Source organism: Myxocyprinus asiaticus, chromosome 39 (genome assembly GCF_019703515.2).
Source record: "Myxocyprinus asiaticus isolate MX2 ecotype Aquarium Trade chromosome 39, UBuf_Myxa_2, whole genome shotgun sequence".
NCBI classification, from domain to species: Eukaryota; Metazoa; Chordata; class Actinopteri; order Cypriniformes; family Catostomidae; genus Myxocyprinus; species Myxocyprinus asiaticus.
In genome coordinates, this window is record NC_059382.1 from 2603876 (window position 1) to 2624324 (window position 20449).

The following is a 20449-nucleotide window of genomic DNA, read 5'->3' on the forward strand; positions in this document are numbered from 1 at the left end:
TTTTTTAATAATTTCATATTTCAAAATAAGACTCCCTGGTTTGTTTCGGGCTTGTTTATACTTCAAGGTCTGGCGTTATGCACCAAATCTGAAATGTTCTCGTTATTATTGGGATTTTGGTTGCACAATACAACATAACTACATCTGGGATTTTAGTCATTCTGGACTCTTTGTCTGTGACCATCATTAGTAAGGAAAGAATTAATTTTTTTTGTTTTGTTTTACATTCTATAATTATATTTTAATAAACTATCGGCCGATTAATTGGTTATCGGCCTTTCCCACCACCCTAGTTATCGGTATTGGCAAAATCCACTATCGGTCGACCTCTAATTGTCATGAAAACAAAGTTGTAATATTGGATATAACTTTACACTGATAGGGTAAGCGATTTTATCACACTAAAATGATGTTTACGTCTAATGGTTACTTTTTTGTATTTTTTATTTTCTCCCCTTTTCTCCACAATTTGGAATGCCCAATTCCCAATGCGCTCTAAGTCCTCGTGGTGGCGTAGTGACTCTCCAGTGGAGGATAAATCTCAGTTGCCTCCGTGTCGGAGACGTCAATCTGCGCATCTTATCACGTGGCTTGTTGAGCGCGTTACCACGGAGACGTAGCGCGTGTGGAGGCTTCACGCTGAACTCACCACGCGCCCCACCATGAACGAACCACATTATAGCGACCACGAGGAGGTTACCCCATGTGACTCTACCCTCCCTAGCAACCGGGCCAATTTGGTTGCTTAGGAGACCTGGCTGGAGTCACTCAGCACACCCTGGATCCGAACTCGAGACTCCAGGGGTGGTAGTCAGCGTCAATACTCGCTGAGCTACCCAGACCCCCGAAAAAATTTGTTATTTCATGTTTATGGACTGGCCCCATTCATTTCCATTGTACAGTAAGTGCCTTATTCTAACCAGGCTGTTTTATTTTTAAATAAATGAGGGACGACCCGAAATATTTTTTTCTACAAATGCTGCAGATTGAGGTTAACTTGAATTGACCCTGGAATATTCCTTTTATCCATATTTTTGTCTTGTTTCTCAGTAAAAACATCCTTAAAACATGCTACTTTTACATGAAGATTTTTTTTTTTTTTTTTTTAGAGAATTTATCTTGAATGAAGTACATTTTTCTTAGCCCATTGGTAGAATTTTTATTCTCATTTTAAACATAAACCTGTTAGATGCATGCTTTTAAATACCCAGAACACCCTAGCAACTTTTCCCCAAAAACTGTACTAAAACTTTAGTTTTGCCTGAACGGTTCACTCACCAGACACATCTTTCCAGAGAGCAGAAGTTCAGTTTCACTGTGAAGAGCTGTAACATTATTGACCATCTCCATCACCACATTACAAGTCAAACCCTGCAATAAAAAACACACACACTGAGTTACAATTGAAGCACAAAAACAATCTGCACCATTCAAACAAGAGCACTATTATGATGTCATAATGAAATAATTCGCAAATACTCACCCCACTGCTTTTAGAGTTTGCGTACACCAGGTCCATGGCTTTAGAACTGGCGTTAACAGCATGAGCTAATTCCTGCTCGATAGTGGGATGAGACTGCGCCACTTCCCTGATACTAAACATACACACAAACACAGGTGAGCAACACTTGAGAAGTTGAACAGTGAATGCATACTGTAATACTTAATTAAATAAGAATATATTATACAGTGGGGTTCACTTGTGAACATGTGTTTTCGTAACAAATTATATTATGAAAAGTTTAACTGAACAACGTATTTGTATGCTTTAATAATAGCAGGCACTGGAGCTGGCATGAACAAAACCTGATGATCATGTTATCCAGTATGATTTGAGAATGCTCCAAAGAGCATTGTGTGTGCTTCAGTGGAATCAAGGGAATCTGACCTTTCGTGCAAAGGAGCTAACATGATCACTGTCACAAATCTGCTTATTTTTTTATTTTATATTTTATTTTTTTCTCCGCTAATTTGGAATGCCCAATTCCTAATGCGCTCTAAGTCCTCGTGGTGGCATAGTGACTGGCCTCAATCGGGGTGGCGGAGGACGAATCTCAGTTGCCTCCGTGTCTGAGACCGTCAATCCGCGCATCTTATCACGTGGCTTGTTGAGCGCGTTACCGCGGAGACCTAGCGCGTGTGGAGGCTTCAAGCTATTCTCTACGGCATCCACGCACAACTCACCACACGCCCCTCTGAGAGCGAGAACCACATTATAGCGACCACGAGGAGTTTACCCTATGTGACTCTACTGTCCCTAGCAACCGGGCCAATTTGGTTGCTTAGGAGACCTGGCTGGAGTCACTCTGCACACCCTGGATTCGAACTTGCGACTCCAGGTGTGATAGTCAGCGTCAATACTCACTGAGCTACCCTCATCCCTCCTTTTCTTTATAAAGAAAAAGAAAAAGAAAAAAGAAAAACTTGGTTACAGTGAGGCACTTACAATGGAAGTCAATGGGGCCAATTTTTGGAGGGTTTAAAGGCAGAAATGTGAAGCTTATTATTTTATAAAAGCACTTACATTCATTCTTCTGTTAAAACTCATGCAGTATTTGAGCTGTAGAAATCATTATTTTTGCTGCCGTTTTAGTGTTTACGGCGTTATATCGTCATGGCAGCGAAGTTGTAAAACTAGATATAACTATACAAAAAGTTATAGTTTTTGTAAAAAAATGCATCACCCTAAAATCATGTTAACGCATATTGTTTACTTCTTGTGGCTATACGTTTACAACAAAAAACTATTTAAAAATTGCGTTTACAGTATGGCGCTTACAATGGAAGTGAATGGGGCCAGACCATAATTAAAAATAAAATTAAAATACTCACCGTTTCAAAAGTATAGCCACAAGACGTAAACAATATGCGTGTTAACGTGATTTTAATGTGATAAATGGAATACTAACCACATCTGTGTAACGTTACAGCCAATTTTACAACTTCTTTGCCATGATGATATAATGTCAGTAAACCCTGTGATCTGGTAAGTTCTGTAATGCTGGATAAAGCCATGATTTCTTGCACTAAAATCCCGATTAACGCTCGTTAATCACTCCCGATCATGTTTACATCATGTGTCTATAGTTTTGAAACAGTGAGTATTTTAACGTTTATGGCCTGGCCCCATTGACTCCCATTGTAAGTGCCACAATTCCACTGCAATTCTTGCTTTTTTTAAAAATAAATGACAAGTCAAATGTTTTTGTGGTAATCAACATAATGTCACAAATGCTGTCGATTGAGCTTAAAAACCCGGAATATTCCTTTAATTAGATTTTGAAACCCATACTTCAAAAGTGGGTTTAAATTATCACTGTGTGTGTGTACCTGTGTATCAGAGCACCGGCCGCCTGTCCAAACAGACTGATCTGAGCGGTTTCCTCTTCAGAAACAACCTCCGGTTGTGACGCATGCTGAGATACGAGCCGTGGAATCTCTCCTCTCTGTTTGTCCTCCCACGACTTCAGAGTGTTCTCGAACTCCTGCGATCCAGCATTTGAGTTGTGTTTTAGAATAACTTTTCAAGTTTAGGGTTTGGGAATTCTGCACAAAAATGTGTGCGTGTGTACTGACCCGGTCTCTTGTGAGGGTTTGTGAGCGGTTCTTGTGGATTATTCGGATGTATCCGGGTGGCTGGATCCAGGCCTCTCCATCCACCTGTACTGGCACACCTTCATCACCCAGAATTGTGATCTTCACCATCCGACACTGCCAGAGACACACACTTAGTTAGACGGACTTTAGTCGTTTATGGAGAATCGGTGTATAATGTATACCAAGCAAGCAAGAGCTTCCCAAAATCTGATTGGATGGCTTTATTTGGGGCTTTTTATAAGTGTATGTGTTAAGTACCTGTGCGATACGGTGATGCTGTAGATTAATAACTCTTGAAACAGCCATCTGCATGCTGCCGAATACAGCCACCACCTCCAGAATCTTATCATCGAACGACGGCGCAGTAAACATCTGCAAACATAAATGTTACAATCTGATCGACTGAAACTTCATACTTCCATACTTCACACACAAGCACACAGGATGCAGTTGTGAACTTACATCATCCTCTTTAGTTCCGCCCCAGAAGTTTGTTCCTCCTGCGTAACTTGGAATATTCAACACAGCGATTCCTTGGAGACTCGGAAGAGGGATGGGCCTCCCGTCACACTACACACATACACACACAATAATTAACCTTCGAATCCAGGGCGTGCGGAGTGACTCCATCCAAATTGGCCCGGTTGCTAGGGAGGGTAGAGTCACATGGGGTAACCTCATCGTGGTTGCTATAATGTGGTGGGGCACATGGTGAGTTATGCGTGGATGCCGTGGAGAATAGCGTGAAGCCTCCACACGTGCTACGTCTCCATGGTAACGCGCTCAACAAGCCACGTAATAAGATGCGCAGATTGACGGTCTCAGACGCGGAGGCAACTGAGATTCATCCTCCACCACCCAGATTAAGGCGAGTCACTACGCCACCATGAGGACCTAGAGCGCATTGGGAATTGGGCATTCCAAATTGGGGCGAAAAAAAACTAAAAAACTCACCTCCAGTAGGACTCTTTGTTCGAGGTTCTTGTATGTTCTGTGAAGAAGCTCTTTGGTGCCCAGAACTCCATACCACATCATGTTTTTAGTGCGACTCCTAAACAAACACACACAATAATACATTATTACAGTGAATTTTATTCCCAATAAAGCGCAACAGTGCCCGTCCACGTTTTCAGCCGTTTTGGTTCCAGAAGTATTTTTCCCATTCATTTTTTTCCATAGTGACTTTCCATAAAATCCTTCATAAAAGAGTTGTAAGCCATGAACCAAAGCAACCAGCTCCGAGGTGCATCACAACATCACAAACTTTGATTTGAAGCAAAAAAAGTCTTTGAAAATCAGACAAAAAAGACAAGATTATGTACTTAACGTCTTTAAAGAGGGAATGAACTACAATCACATAAAGCACTACGAATTATGTATTTTAATTAAAAAACAAAACAATGGAAAAATATAAAACTAATAATTTAAAGTTGTTGATTATAAGTACAGAAACAGTATAAGTTAGTTGTACAATCTTCAGATACACACAAATTTATAAGTAGTTTGCGAGTGAGAGTTTGGGAGAGCGACTTGATTGCATCATTCACAGTGTATTGTTGGAGTGGGCGGAGCTGCAGAGTGGTTCTCTGATTGGTGGATCTCTCTGTAGGATCATGGGTAGTGCAGTTCTTCAGCAGGAATTCGGCTATTAAACACAGTTTCTAAAAAATGAAGTTGAAATTATGTGGGCGGATGGCTTCATCAGAATCATATACCATCGATTAACAACCTCCAAGCTCATGGCAGGTCTGTCTTGAAAGGTTTATAAATTATTGTTAATAATCTATTCCCCTATGGAACAAATTCATGGGATTTTTTTCTTCCGGAACCAGACTGTTGTGCTCTACATATAACTATATCATCATTTAAAATGTGACATTTCTCCCAGCGAGTTCAAATCCAGGGCGTGCTGAGTGACTCCAGCCAGGTCTCCTAAGCAACCAAATTGGCCCGGTTGCTAGGGAGAGTAGAGTCACATGGGGTAACCTCCTCGTGGTCGCTATAATGTGGTTCTCGCTCTCAATGGGGCGTGTGGTAAGTTGTACGTGGATCACGGAGAGTAGCATGAGCCTCCACATGCTGTGAGTCTCCGCGGTGTCATGCACAACGAGTCACGTGATAAGATGCACGGATTGACGGTCTCAGAAGCGGAGACAACTGAGACTTGTCCTCCACCACCCGGATTGAGGTGAGTAACCGCGCCACCATAGGGACCTAGTAAGTAGTGGGTTCTTCATACGTCGCTTAATACATCTGAGATGATAGGGAATATTCCAGATCTTCTATTCATGATAATACCTCTCTTGCTAATTCTGTTCTTCAAACGCATGAGCGGATTTGATAAGAATATCTGGATTGAGTTGTCTGAGATAATTGCACGTTCCTGTGTTCACTGACAAGGGCACATGTATCGATACTCGAAAGAATGATCAGCAATGCAGTGATTGGTATGAATGTAATGACATCATAAACTTTAGTAAAAATACGAATCTGACATAAATCATTATATGTATTTATTTCTTGATATACACTTATAAAATAGATTTATTTATTTGTATATACAGTGGTGTGAAAAAGTGTTTGCCCCCTTCCTGATTTCTTATTTTTTTGCATGTTTGTCACACTTAAATGTTTCAGATCATCAAACAAGTTCAAATATTAGTCAAAGATAACACAAGTAAACACAAAATGCAGTTTTTAAATGAAGGTTGTTATTATTAAGGGAAAACAAAATCCAAACCTACATGGCCCTGTGTGAAAAAGTGTTTGCCCAACCTGTTAAAACATAACTTAACTGTGGTTTATCACACCTGAGTTCAATTTCTCTAGCCACACCCAGGCCTGATTACTGCCACACCTGTTCTCAATCAAGAAATCACTTAAATAGGACCTGCCTGACAAAGTGAAGTAGACCAAAAGATCTTCAAAAGCTAGACATCATGCCGAGATCCAAAGAAATTCAGGAACAAATGAGAAAGAAAGTAATTGAGATCTATCAGTCTGGAAAAGGTTATAAAGCCATTTCTAAAGCTTTGGGACTCCAGGGAACCACAGTGAGAGCCATTATCCACAAATGGCGAAAACATGGAACAGTGGTGAACCTTCCCAGGAGTGGCCGGCCGACCAAAATTACCCCAAGAGCGCAGCGACGACTCATCCAAGAGGTCACAAAAGACCCCACAATAACATCCAAAGAACTGCAGGCCTCACTTGCCTCAGTTAAGGTCAGTGTTCATGACTCCACCATAAGAAAGAGACTGGGCAAAAATGGCCTGCATGGCAGAGTTCCAAGATGAAAACCACTGCTGAGCAAAAAGAACATTAATGCTCGTCTCATTTTTGCCAGAAAACATCTTGATGATCCCCAAGACTTTTGGGAAAATACTCTGTGGACTGACGAGACAAAAGTTGAACTTTTTGGAAGGTGTGTGTCCCATTACATCTGGCGTAAAAGTAACACTGCATTTCAGAAAAAGAACATCATACCAACAGTAAAATATGGTGGTGGTAGTGTGATGGTCTGGGGCTGTTCTGCTGCTTCAGGACCTGGAAGACTTGCTGTGATAAATGGAACCATGAATTCTGCTGTCTACCAAAAAATCCTGAAGGAGAATGTCCGGCCATCTGTTCGTGACCTCAAGCTGAAGCCAACTTGGGTTCTGCAGCAGGACAATGATCCAGAACACACCAGCAAGTCCACCTCTGAATGGCTGAAGAAAAACAAAATGAAGACTTTGGAGTGGCCTAGTCAAAGTCCTGACCTGAATCCTATTGAGATGCTGTGACATGACCTTAAAAAGGCAGTTCATGCTCGAAAACCCTCCAATGTGGCTGAATTACAACAATTCTGCAAAGATGAGTGGGCCAAAATTCCTCCACAGCGCTGTAAAAGACTCATTGCAAGTTATCGCAAACGCTTGATTGCAGTTGTTGCTGCTAAGGGTGGCCCAACCAGTTATTAGGATTAGGGGGCAATCACTTTTTCACACCACTGTGTATATATATATATATATATATATATATATATATATATATATATATATATTTCAATGTTGGCTACTTACATACATAAACTTTACAAATGTGAAAGTTGCATAAAAGCTCTCTTTAAAAGCCTGAGTTCTTACATGGCCAGAAAACAAACGAAAACCATGAAAGATTTTTATTATGTAAGAGGGCTATCATGTACACTTTTCTAATTGCACAAATGCAGACGTCGCTCTTTTATTAAGTTCTTTGCATCTGTTGAACTGTAGAGGGTGCTAAGAATCAAGGTCAATGCCGAGAGAAAACCCTTAAGTTTAAGCACGGAAATGTTTTTAAAAATGTGATAAAAGACTTTATGGTAAAAATATGAAGTAGATTCCTCCCTCACGACTAAAGCGGTACCTCTAAATGAGCAAAATGGTCTTTACATATTATTTTATTACATTTGAAATGACTAATTAAATTATAATTATGCTAAATGTATTATCGCCTCTGCTTCAAAAGGGTGCTCTCGTAAGAATAATGCAGAGACTGGGACAGACTTACATATCGCATCTGCTTATAAAGGTGCGATCTAATCCTGTTTATGTTAAATTAGCTTGCTCCCGAGCAGGTCTGAGTTTACAGAGCTGTTGCCATGACAGCAACTCCGAGATGTTCTTCGAAGAACGCAACAATCCAGCATCGGTACAAATAGTCAACAATGAAATCCAGATAACTGCATAATCAACGTATGAAGAACGGGAACGGGCCCCAGGTTGGTTTGTGATGATGTTTTGATGCGTGTTCACACCTGCACTTCTCTGGATGCTCATCACGTTTGTTGTTGAAGTCCAGAGAGATTTTGGCATCCAGACCGATTCCAAAATAATTATTCATCACACATTTCTCTGTGTACAGATCCCTAAAATTCACAGAGAGAGAGAGAGAGAGAGAGAGAGGGAGAGAGGGAGAGAGGGAGAGAGAGTCAGACAGTTGGCACTTTTACATCAACCATTTTTTACATCATGTGTGAACAAGACATGTTGTTGAAATGTTGGTAAATGAGTTTGCAGGCCATCATGCCATCCCAGATGTGTGACTTTCTTTCTTCTGCAGAACACAAATGAAGATTTTTAGAAGAATATCTCAGCTCTGTTGGTCCTTATAATGCAAGTGAGTGGTGGCCAGAACTTTGAAGCTCCAAAAAGCACATAAAGGCAGCATAAAAGTAATCCATACGACGCCAGTGGTTTAATCCATGCCTTCAGAAGTGATATGATAGGTGTGGGTGAGAAACAGATCAATATTTAAGACCTTTTTTACTATAAATTCTCCTCCCTGCCAGTAGGTGGCGATATGTGTGAAGAATGCGAATTACCACAAACAAAAGTAGAAAAATGTGGAAGTGAAAGTGGAGATTTATAGTAAAAAAGGACTTGAATATTGATCTGTTTCTCACCCACACCTATCATGTTGCTTCTGAAGACATGGATTAAACCACTGGAGTCGTATGGATTACTTTTATGCTGCCTTTATGTGCTTTTTGGAGCTTCAAAGTTCTGGCCACCATTCACTTGCATTGTATGGACCTACAGAACTGAAATATTCTTCTAAAAATCTTAATTTACGTTCTGCAGACAAGAGAAAGTCAAACACAACTGGGATGGGATGAGGGTGAGTAAATGATGAGAGAACGTTATTTTTGGGTGAACTATACCTTTACACACATTCTCGTATCTCAGTTAATGTTCAGAATCAACTATAAGTAAGCTGTGGCGCTTTCAAAACACTGCCCTGTTAGTTTGAGGGGCCCATTTATGTTTATATGTATTTATTATGTATGTAATTTAAAAATAATATGCGCTTAGCTACAAAAAGATCATGCCTCAAATATTTTCAGAGCTAGAAAGAGCCAAATATATTTCATGCAAATGACACAGAAAGCCATTGATGTGTGGCACTGTTACCGGAAAAGTTATTTAAAGGCAAATAAGAGAAAGAGACCTACAGGTTCTCTGGGTCACAGTTGAACAGGTCGGCATTCACCAACAGCCTGCTGATGACTGAACCACTGAAAGAGCCCGACACACCTGCCCTGAGACCTACAAACACACACACATTATGAGCTGTTGAACAGCACACAAGATGCGGCTGTTTCCATGACAACTGCTGCTCTTACTTGGGTAGAGGATCTTGGTGTTCAGCATGGGCATATTCTCCCTGCTTCCTGTCTGGGCAGGGAGTGAGGCGGAGCTACCAATCAACAGACTCCCTTTATTGATGAGCTTCTCACAAGGAGTCTTAGAGGCTGAGAGACATAGAGAGACATAGAGAGAGAGAGAGAGAGAGAGAGAGAGAGAGAGAGAGAGAGTAAACAACGGTGACATTATCACTGTTTTTGTTGCCAGCCCTAGTGTGAAAGTGCTAGTTATTTCAGAAGCAAGCCTTATTTGTGTGTATTTAAGGGCTCTCACCTCTTCTACTGGGTCGTGCTCTGTTGCTGTATGAAGACTGTAGAGATAATTTATCAGCTTCATCATCTTCGTCTTCCTCCTCCGCTGGCAGAGAAGCAAAAACCTCCTCCGTTTGAGCGTTCTGTTCATCCACCGCTGACAGAGAGAGAGTTTAAGTGTGAATGAGGTCTCATTAACATGTGTGTGTGAGATTGTGTAATCTGAAACTGCGTACCTTTCTCCGTGTGCTCTATGATCTGTCTGATGGCTTTCTTCAGGCTGTTTGCACGGAGCATCAGCTGTTCTCGCGGTTTGAAGATGGAGGCGGTTGGGCGGGGCGAGCAGGGAGTTACTGTGGGTAGGGCTGTGGGCGGAGCCAGCACCACTCCCTCCCCGTCGTCCTGCTCCTCAGCGATGGTGGGCGGAGGCGCGGGCATCACACTGGTGGCCTGGGCTTCCTCGTTTAACGTTTTCAATAACGAGTCCAACTTCTCTTTTAATACACCACACTGCAGCCAATCAAAAACAACAGCCAACCACACTGTCATAAACATCAGGGTGCTCGCATCTTTTAGTTGTTAGTGGTTACTGAATAAAGATTTGAAAAATTCAGATCATATAATTTTCATTACCTTTCTAATTTAAGATTTTATTCATTTTCATGACTTAGGATAACGCTATATAATAAAAAAAAAGTCATAATTTTCAAGACTTTTTCATGACTTAAAATTGTAATAATTTTCATGACTTCATATTTTAATTTTCATGACTTTTCCAGCTTAAGATTTACTTATATTTCAGTACTTTTTTATGACTTAAAATTTTGTTCATTTCAATGACTGTTACCTGAAACTCAATATTTTTAAGTACTCTGATTATTCCAGGCTTTCCATTACTATGTGAACCCTGAAAAACCCAGAGTCATTCCAGAGCCAATCACAAACATCCTGAGACATCCACCGCCCAATCACAATGTTTCCAAGTCAACACAGTTTACACAGACAGCCAATCACAGCTGACCTTTTTAGCCATGGCCTCTGATTCCTCCGAGCTTTCTGTGTTCTTCTCATATGCACGGCCGACTCTCGCGACAAAATCCTTTACAGTCTCACACAGGACTCTGATAAAACACACACACACACACACATTAAACGTCAAAATACACAACTAACACACACACACACACAGAGTCAAACGCATACAGTACATACTTGGCAGAGGAGATGACCACAGAGTGCTGATCAGACGTCAGTATTTTGGAGAGGTGAGCTGCAACCGAGTCCTCATAAGTCAGAATGTGCTGCACCTGAACCAAAACAGCCAATCAGAACAGCGGAAATACACAGCAGCCAATCAGAGCCATGTATGACTCGCAGGGGATCTGCTTTACATCGATGACTGTTAGAGATCAAACAATGGTCAAGAATTCCTGAACAATCGCACAAAAATGTACAAATACAGGCTATGTCTACAGACAGACCCGAGTGAAATCCAATCACCTTTACCTCGGAGTCCTCACTACAGTCTTCTGTTACAGTGGAGCTGGAGTGTTGCCGTGGAAACTTGGTCTCGTATACCATAATGCTCCATCTAAAGAGAAATAAAAGTGGTTAAATGTTGGTCAAGGAAAAAAACACACAATGAACATGTCTGTACGCACACACACACACACAACCACTGACCTGTCCAGCATCTTTGTACTGGCTCTCTCCAGTTTCTCCAGTATCTGGGGTAACTGTGTGTCATCGTCACACGCCGAGCCCCACCCCAAAACTCTCGCCAGGTCATTCCCGGTTCCCAGTGGCAACACGCCCAACTGGCACTACACATATATACACACATCAGAATGTTATATTAACACAGACATGGTTTACTGCGCTTGTGTGAAGTGGCCACCAGAAGCCAGTATAAGCAAAGAAACAATCTGAATTATGATCTATCAGATAGACAGACAGACTGACAGACACATAGCTAGATAGAATGATAGACAAACCGACAGACAGACAGAGCAATAGATAGACAGACATAGAGACAGACAGAATGAATGACAGACAGAGAGATAGACAGACATACCTAACAATAGATTTAACAAAAGAATGATAAATAAATAGACAGACAGACAGAACGGCAGACAGAACAACAAACAGACAGGCAGAATGACAGACAGAATGATAGATATAACGAAAGAACAATAGAATGATACAAAGACATATAGAGACAGATAGACAGACAGGCAGATTGAGACAGACAGACAGAACGCCAAACAGACAGACAGATAGAACAACAGACAGAGATAGACAGACAGACAGACAGACAGAACAATAGACAGAATGATATAAAGACAGACAGAGTGACAGACAGACATCCAGATAGAAAGACAAATTGAGACACATAGAGACAGACAGATAGACAGACAAAACAATAGAACGACAGACAGACAGATAGACAGACAAAACAATAGAACGACAGACAGACAGAATGCCAGACAGACACACAGACAGGCAGAATGACAGACATAATGAAAGACAGACAGAATGCCAGACAGACACACAGACAGACAGACAGATAAAACGACAGATAGAACAACAGACAAAGACAGACAGACAGACAGACCGACAGAACACCAGACAGACACACAGACAGACAAAACGACAGATACAACAACAGACAGACAGACAAAGACAGACAGACAGAATGACAGACAGAACGGAAGATAGAACAAAAGACAGACAGATAGATAGTTTATTATTTTCCATGACTTTTTCATGACCTAAGATTTTATTAACTTTCATGATTTAAGATTTTAGTCATTTTAATTTCATTAATTTGCATTAATTACAATGAGTTAAGATTATATTAATTTCCATGACATAAATCTGATAACAGACAGACACACAGACAGACAGACAGACAGAACGACAGATAGAACAACAGACAGACACACAGACAGACAGAACGACAGACAGACACAGACAGACAGACAAAACGACAGAACAACTGACAGACAGATATACAGACAGAATGACAGACAGACAGACAGAATGACAGACAGACAGACAGAATGACAGATAGAACAGACAGACACACAGACAGACAGAACGACAGACAGAACAACAGACAGACACACAGACAGACAGAATGACAGACAGACACACAGACAGACAGACAAAACGACAGAACAACAGACAGACAGATAGACAGACAGAATGACAGACAGACAGACAGAACGACAGATAGAACAACAGACAGACACACAGACAGATAGAACAACAGACAGACACACAGACAGACAGAACGACAGATAGAAAAACAGACAGACACACAGACAGACAGACAGACAGAATGACAGACAGACACACAGACAGACAAAACGACAGAACAACAGACACAGATAGACAGACAGAATGAAACGACAGACAGAGAGACAGACAGAACAGTAGATAGAACGATAGAATGATCTATAGACAGACAGATAGACAGATAGATGTGTGTACCTGTTTGTGTAGCGTCAGAGCATCGATCTCTGATAAAACCCAACCAACACTGCCGTCACCTCCACAAACCAGAATACGAAACGTATCGAACTTCTGAAACAGACGCAAACTACAACACACAAACACATGATTAAGATGTTAAACACCAAATTTGCATTTCAAGATACAAAAAACTGCAAGTTTTGCTACTTTTACAATCCTGTATACCAGATTTGTGTTTACTGTTGTGTGTGTGTGTGTCTTACCCCAGGTGAGGTCCTCCATTCATTAAGTCAAACACCTGTGCGGGATTCAAAAGCTGCTTAAATCGGCGTAGAAACTTCACACCCTGATTGTCTCCACTTTTACTGTTGACGAACACCAACAACGGGCTTGTGCAGGTCGTGGGGCACGTCGCCTTCCAGAACCCTACAAACACACACACACAATTTTATCTGCATCTTTTATTCAGTTGTCCTGCAGTGCTCTATAATACAGCAAACAGAAAATAGGGAAAAAGCTTGTATTTGCTCCATAGGCTAAACATGAGAAAAATGGCGCCATCTGGTGGAAAATATAAAAAAAATTTACATTTTGAAGCCAGGGCTCCGTGATGAAATCATAATATCATAGAATACATGATTTTATGCTTTAATGGCACTGGGATCAAATATTGCAGTTTTAATGGGTTTCAATGGGGACATTTTTGTCCTGAAGGTCCTGAGTGTAACTATTTTGTGTACACAGTGTATTATAGATGTATTATAGGAACTGAGGTTGAAATATCAAAATTCCCCCCAAAATACACACCTTTGGCTAAATGTATGCGGTTGGCATTAACACATTCAAAATGATCGAAAAAATACAAATGAAAAAGACAAAAATGTCCCAGAGGTCACACAGGGTTTAAGAAAAAATTCCTAAAAGTTCTTGGGATAAATTATAAGACATTCTTGAGAAGGTATCTAGCTATAAACGTTGACAGTTTAAGAAAAAAGATAAGAACATTCTTAAGGGAATACAAAATATTTTTAATTGCGTTTTGAACCAAAAATGTATTTAGTGTAGACACAGCCTCTAAGAGAGAGAGAGAGCTCTGACTGTTTTTTTCTGATAGGGTGTTCTGATTGGATGCTCACCGTCGGAGTCGATGCTGTTGAGAGCGGTGGGTGGAATCACAGACACTTTACACTGACCCAACGGACACTTAAGAGAGAGCTGCTCTTTACACCCAGCATGCACCTGAAGAACACACAGACACATGGTAAAATGTCATCTCTGGTTTCCACTGACTGTTAAGGTGGCATGAAATGACAAAAACTACTAAAAGAAACTCCTTTTTTCTCAACTTCTGCACTACTCTACCATACTTTTACAGCTTGGCAGTGTTATTTTGCAGATATTGTTGGTTCTTTAATGACCAGTTGCTTGTGCTGTTCCTCATGTGTAAGCTGCTTTGGATAAAAGTATCTCCTAAATGACTAAATGTAAAAAGAACACACTCACCATGGCTTTGCACCATAAACATCGCCAGTCCTGCAGTCTCAGAACACTGCCGCAGGTTTTATCACACACGGTACACTTTGCACTGACGGGCAGGTTTCCCTCCAACCACTGATGAGGCATCGAGATCTGCAGAGGTTCAGAAAGATATTCATAACAGGATGAATCATGAGATCAGAGCTGAAATTGAACCATTTAATCATCCATTTTATTTGACCCATCACAGATATTCGAGGCTACATGAAAAATCTCTTCAAACTGTCTAGTGCCTATATGAGCAGCTACCTTCTAAGGGCTATTCAGGTCGAATGTGTTATTACACTAAAAAAGCTAGATGAACATAACAGTAGATATATGCATATACTGTATATATACTGATAACTAAGGTGTTTGAAAAGGCAGATACCCGAATAATCGGCCAATAACCGATTAATCGGCAGATCGTTTTTCAAATCGATTTTGTTTTATATACAGCTCTTGAAGAAATGAAGAGACCACTGCAAAATTATCAGTTTCTCTGGATTTACTATTTATAGGTATGTGTTTGAGTAAAATGAACATTTTTGTTTTATTCTATAAACTACTGACAACATTTCTCCCAAATTCCAAATAAAAACATTGTCATTTAGAGCATTTATTTGCAGAAAATGACGACTGGTCAAAATAACAAAAAAGGTTTTTCAGACCTCGAATAATGCAAAGAAAACAAGTTCATGTTCATTCTTAGGAAGAGTTCAGAAATCAATATTTGCTGGAATAACCCTGATTTTCAATCACAGCTTTCATGCATCTTGGCATGCTCTCTACCAGTCTTTCACATTGCTGTTGGGTGACTTTATGCCACTCCTGGTGCAAAAATTCAAGCAGCTCAGCTTTGTTTGTTGGCTTGTGGCCATCCATCTTTCTCTTGATCACATTCCAGAGGTTTTCAATGGGGTTCAGGTCTGGAGATTGGGCTGGCCATGACAGGGACTTGATCCGGTGGTCCTCCATCCACAACTTGATTGACCTGTCTGTGAGGCATGGAGCATTGTCCTGCTGGAAAAACCAATCCTCAGAGTTGGGGAACATTGTCAGAGCAGAAGGAAGCAAGTTTTCTTCCAGGATAACCTTGCACGTGGCTTGATTCATGCGTCCTTCACAAAGACAAATCTGCCTGATTCCAGCCTTGCTGAAGCACCCTCAGATCATCACCGATCCTCCACCTGGTCATCTAATGGTTAGACGGAGACCTAGAGATTCATTGATAACCGGGAGTTCCAAAAAGGAACTACATTTCCAGGCCTGAAAAAGTTTTCCATCCATGACTATGGGAACCCTGCTTAAATAAAATATCACCCACTCACCCCATCTTCATCCTCTAGAATGTCTTTGCCGATGGAGGCCAGTGTTGTCCATTTGCAGTTATTAGTGGCTCTGACGGCACAACGCTTGTGAGCCTTAAATTTACATACTGTAAAACACAACACAGAGTTTCAGTTAACATAGACAGTAATTCAGCATTTACACACACTTATACACAACACGTTTAGCATCTAAATTCACTCTAAAAGGTGAGGTGTGTAATTGTTAAAATACTTTCTCCTAGATCACAGCTTACACAACACCAATTCCGACAGTATAGAAAATCTAATAAAAACAAAAAGCAGTACGTTCACCCTGTGTTATATTGAAAGCACTACAACAACACATTATTTGATGTTTTACCTTTTGAATGTACATTTTTATTTATTTTTTAAAAATATGCACTCATTTTGTGGGGCCTGGGTAGCTCAGCGAGTACCACCCCTGGAGTCGCGAGTTCGAATCCAGGGTGTGCTGAGTGACTCCAGTCAGGTCTCCTAAGCAACCAAATTGGCCAGTTGCTAGGGAGGGTAGAGTCACATGGGGTAACCTCCTCGTGGTCGCGATTAGTGGTTCTCGCTCTCAATGGGGCGTGTGGTAAGTTGTGCATGGATCGTGGAGAGTAGCATGAGCCTCCACATGCTGTGAGTCTCCGCGGTGTCATGCACAACGAGTCACGTGATAAGATGCGTGGATTTACGATCTCAGAAGCGGAAGCAACTGAGACTTGTCCTCTACCACCCGGATTGAAGTGAGTAACCGCGCCACCACGAGGACCTACTAAGTAGTGGGAATTGGGCATTCCAAATTGGGAGAAAAGGAGATTATATTTTTTTATTTTTTTTTAAAATATGCACTCATTTTAAATCACAATTGCAACACACTTAAAATTTTTTAAGTAAGTCCAGTTTTTACCACTGTGCAAAATCCCCATTTCCTAGCATCACCACGCAGAAATTTCCCCCATTCATCCATTATGCAGGTCTTCAGCTGTGTAACTGTTCGAGGCCTTCGTTGCCATATTTTGCGCTTCATTATGCGCCACACATTCTCAACTGGAGACAGCTCAGGACTGCAGGGAGGCCAATCTAGCACCCGTACTGACGCTTATAACAACTTGGATGGTCCTTTTTCTCTTTGGCCCGGAGAACACAATGGTTGATTTTTCCAACAACTATTTGAAATGTGGTCTCATCTGAAAAACAAAACAAGATTCCACTTTTCTACATTCCATCTCAGATGAGACCAAGCCCAGAGAAGTCTGCTGTGCTTCTGGACAGTGTTGATGTATGGCTTCTCCTTTGCATAGTAAAGCCTTAACTTGCATCAGTGGATGCAGCGGCGACTGGTGTTGACTGACAAAGGTTTACCGAAGTATTCCCGAGCCCATGTCATGAAATCTATTACAGACGAATTACGTTTTTGAAGAAAGTGACGTCTGAGGGATCGGAGATCATGCGCATTCAGAAGTGCTTTTATCAGCAGGACAATGCTGAATTAGGATTTCAAGTGCAAGGCTGCATAAACAGAGAGTACGGGTGCTATATTGGCCTGCCTGCAGTCCTGACCTGTCTCCAACTGTGGTGCACATTGAAGCACAAAATACGGCAATGAAGGCCCTGTATAACTTCACAGCTGAAGACCTGCATAATGGATGAATGGGGGAAAATTCTGCAAATTTGTGTCTTCAGTGCCCAAACATTTAATAAGTGTTAATAGAAGAAATTATGATGTTACACAGTGGTAAACACTCAACTGTCCCAACTTTTTTGGAGCATGTTGCAATCATATGATTTGAAATGAGTGTGCATTTAACTTTGTGCGACCCTGCGTCCACATGTGTGGATGTTGTATTTTGGCTTTGCCATAAGGAACACATAATTTAAATTAATTAAAACCGACTGAATACTGTTCACAAGACTCCATATTGTCATTTAAGGGTTAAACTTCTGGCACACCACGTCACGTGACACAACAGCATGCTGTTGATTTCCGTGAAATGCTATTACAGGCGCAGTGCCAACAACAGTGCCTCTGGTAAGAAACCTCTGAGTTTTTTGATTGAAACCTGTTTGGTTGTAAAGAGCAGCATCTCTAGTTTCGTTTGATATGCCGCTTAAAAAAATCAATTTATTTTTCATGTGTCAGTGCGCTGATAAAGATGAAGTCCACATATGTGGACAATGGGACCTTATTCCCTCAAAAGTTGAAAAAAGTTATTTTGAATAATTTTCAACTATAACACATTTGTGGGCCATTTTGTTTCATTTTAATATAAATAATTATATTTTATTTTGTTATCACTGTACAATACGGTTCTATTCGTTAACATTAGTAAATGCATTCCTTTTTATTTACTGCGCATTTTTTGCACTGAGAACAAATGCATTCATGCAAAAGCTGGAAAATGTTGCTTTCAGAGGCTTTATATGGAGTAATGATGAAAATAAAGTGCATTTAGAACTGTTCTGAGACCAGTGCAGACAGACAGCACACTGGAGGTTAAGTCATTCACTAAATAGGGAGCAAGGGAGCATCGTATAGCTTTCTATACAGCTAAGTGCATTCACTCCTAAAATCTGATCAAAAGTTCAGTTTCAGGCTGCAGATGATGTTTGGATCACTCAACATGTTTGACAGACATGAGACAATGATAATCAGTACATAGATATGCAGAATTGGGGTTGTACAACAGAGACAACAACAAGTACTGCAAGCTACTGGTAATTTAATGGAAAAGTGTAAACACTATGATTGTCACTGTTTTTGAAATTCTGAAATTACATAATTCACCTTTGACCTAAATAAACAACATACAGCAGTTTATCATGATGAAACAGTAGCAAACCTTCACAGGACAGTCCGTGAGAGGTGACCCCTGACAGCGCCTCCCGGCAGACGTTACAGTATGTGGGACGAGCGTGCGAGCAGGCGTACCAGTTATGCATCCCCGAAAAGTGATCCATACTGAACTGAGTGGACTATAGCAGACAAACAACCAATCAGAGCCTGTATTCATACACACATGCACACTTAAACTGTCACAATAGAGCACAACAGCGCAACAGCTTACTGTTTCAGCCGTCTTGGTTCCGGAAGTATTTTCCCATTCATTTTCTCCATCTGGATTTCATAAAATCCTTCATAAAAGAGTTGTAAGCCATGAACCAAACCAACGAGCTCCGAGGTGAATCACAACATTACAAACTTTGATTTGACGCAAAAAATATTTGACCATAAAAGATACAAGATTGTGTATTTAACATCTTTAATGAGGGATTGAACTACAATGAAGCATTGCAAATGATGTAATTGAATAAAAAACAATGTATAAACAGAAAACTACTGATTTAAAGTTGTTTGGCTTAAATTTCATTGCAAAATATTCAGATATATGCAAATGTATAAGTAGTTTGACAGTGTAGGGAGAGCGACTCGACTGCGTCATTCACAGTGCGTCATGAGAGTGGGCGGAGCTGCAGAGCTCTTTTGGCGCACATTGTTAGCTGCGATTCTCTGATTGGTGGATCTCACTGAAGGATCATGGGTAGTGTAGTTCTTCACCGGGAATTACATTATTAAACATGTTTTTTTTTTTTTAAATGAAGTTGAATTAATGCAGACTGATGGCAGACTAATCGATTAACAACCTCTAAGCTTACGGTAGGTCTGTCTTTAAACGTTTATAAGTTATCGTTAATGATCAATTTGCCTGCTGAGAAAATGAAAGGGATTTTTACTTCTGGAACCAGACTTTATGCTGACAGTCAAAGTCTGTCTATGTGAGACTATATAGTATATACATACACACTCACCTCAAAGTGTTCTCTGTTCTGAACACTCTTCAGTGCTGCGATCCATTCCTCCATCTCTTTCCTATTCTCTGCGCACAAAATCAACCGACGACACGGAGTGATTACCTACAGACAGACAGAAACAGAGAGAAACTCAGGGGTCAGTCATGTGAAACTAAAGAAATCGTAATAGATTTGTTGAAATACTGTAAGCAGCTTTATACACACATAACCTTGAATTAATGTGTGTGTGTGGTTTTAGAAAGAGCTCAGGGCACTGGAACCATGTGCTTGTACCACAAACTGAGGATAAGAG

At 40.7% G+C, this 20449-nt stretch overlaps 1 protein-coding gene across 4 annotated transcripts in view; it reads right to left on the reverse strand.

Moving 5' to 3' along the window:
- LOC127429919 (diacylglycerol kinase delta-like) overlaps positions 1-20449 on the reverse strand; it is a 55123-nt gene that overhangs the window by 8391 nt on the left and 26283 nt on the right. For 3 of the 4 annotated variants that reach the window (XM_051679279.1, XM_051679282.1, XM_051679281.1), the window contains 23 exons: positions 20155-20259; positions 19188-19320; positions 16342-16448; positions 14999-15124; positions 14632-14734; positions 13759-13921; positions 13514-13622; positions 11702-11841; positions 11519-11609; positions 11231-11325; positions 11040-11139; positions 10255-10528; positions 10041-10175; positions 9746-9874; positions 9575-9668; positions 8378-8488; positions 4552-4648; positions 4060-4167; positions 3856-3969; positions 3577-3711; positions 3331-3485; positions 1484-1595; positions 1279-1371 (listed from right to left, as the gene is read on the reverse strand). In XM_051679279.1, coding sequence (XP_051535239.1) covers positions 1279-1371; positions 1484-1595; positions 3331-3485; positions 3577-3711; positions 3856-3969; positions 4060-4167; positions 4552-4648; positions 8378-8488; positions 9575-9668; positions 9746-9874; positions 10041-10175; positions 10255-10528; positions 11040-11139; positions 11231-11325; positions 11519-11609; positions 11702-11841; positions 13514-13622; positions 13759-13921; positions 14632-14734; positions 14999-15124; positions 16342-16448; positions 19188-19320; positions 20155-20259 — 2829 coding nt within the window. The remainder of the gene's footprint in view (positions 1-1278; positions 1372-1483; positions 1596-3330; positions 3486-3576; positions 3712-3855; positions 3970-4059; positions 4168-4551; positions 4649-8377; positions 8489-9574; positions 9669-9745; positions 9875-10040; positions 10176-10254; positions 10529-11039; positions 11140-11230; positions 11326-11518; positions 11610-11701; positions 11842-13513; positions 13623-13758; positions 13922-14631; positions 14735-14998; positions 15125-16341; positions 16449-19187; positions 19321-20154; positions 20260-20449) is intronic. The other variant, XM_051679280.1, reaches the window with a different exon arrangement.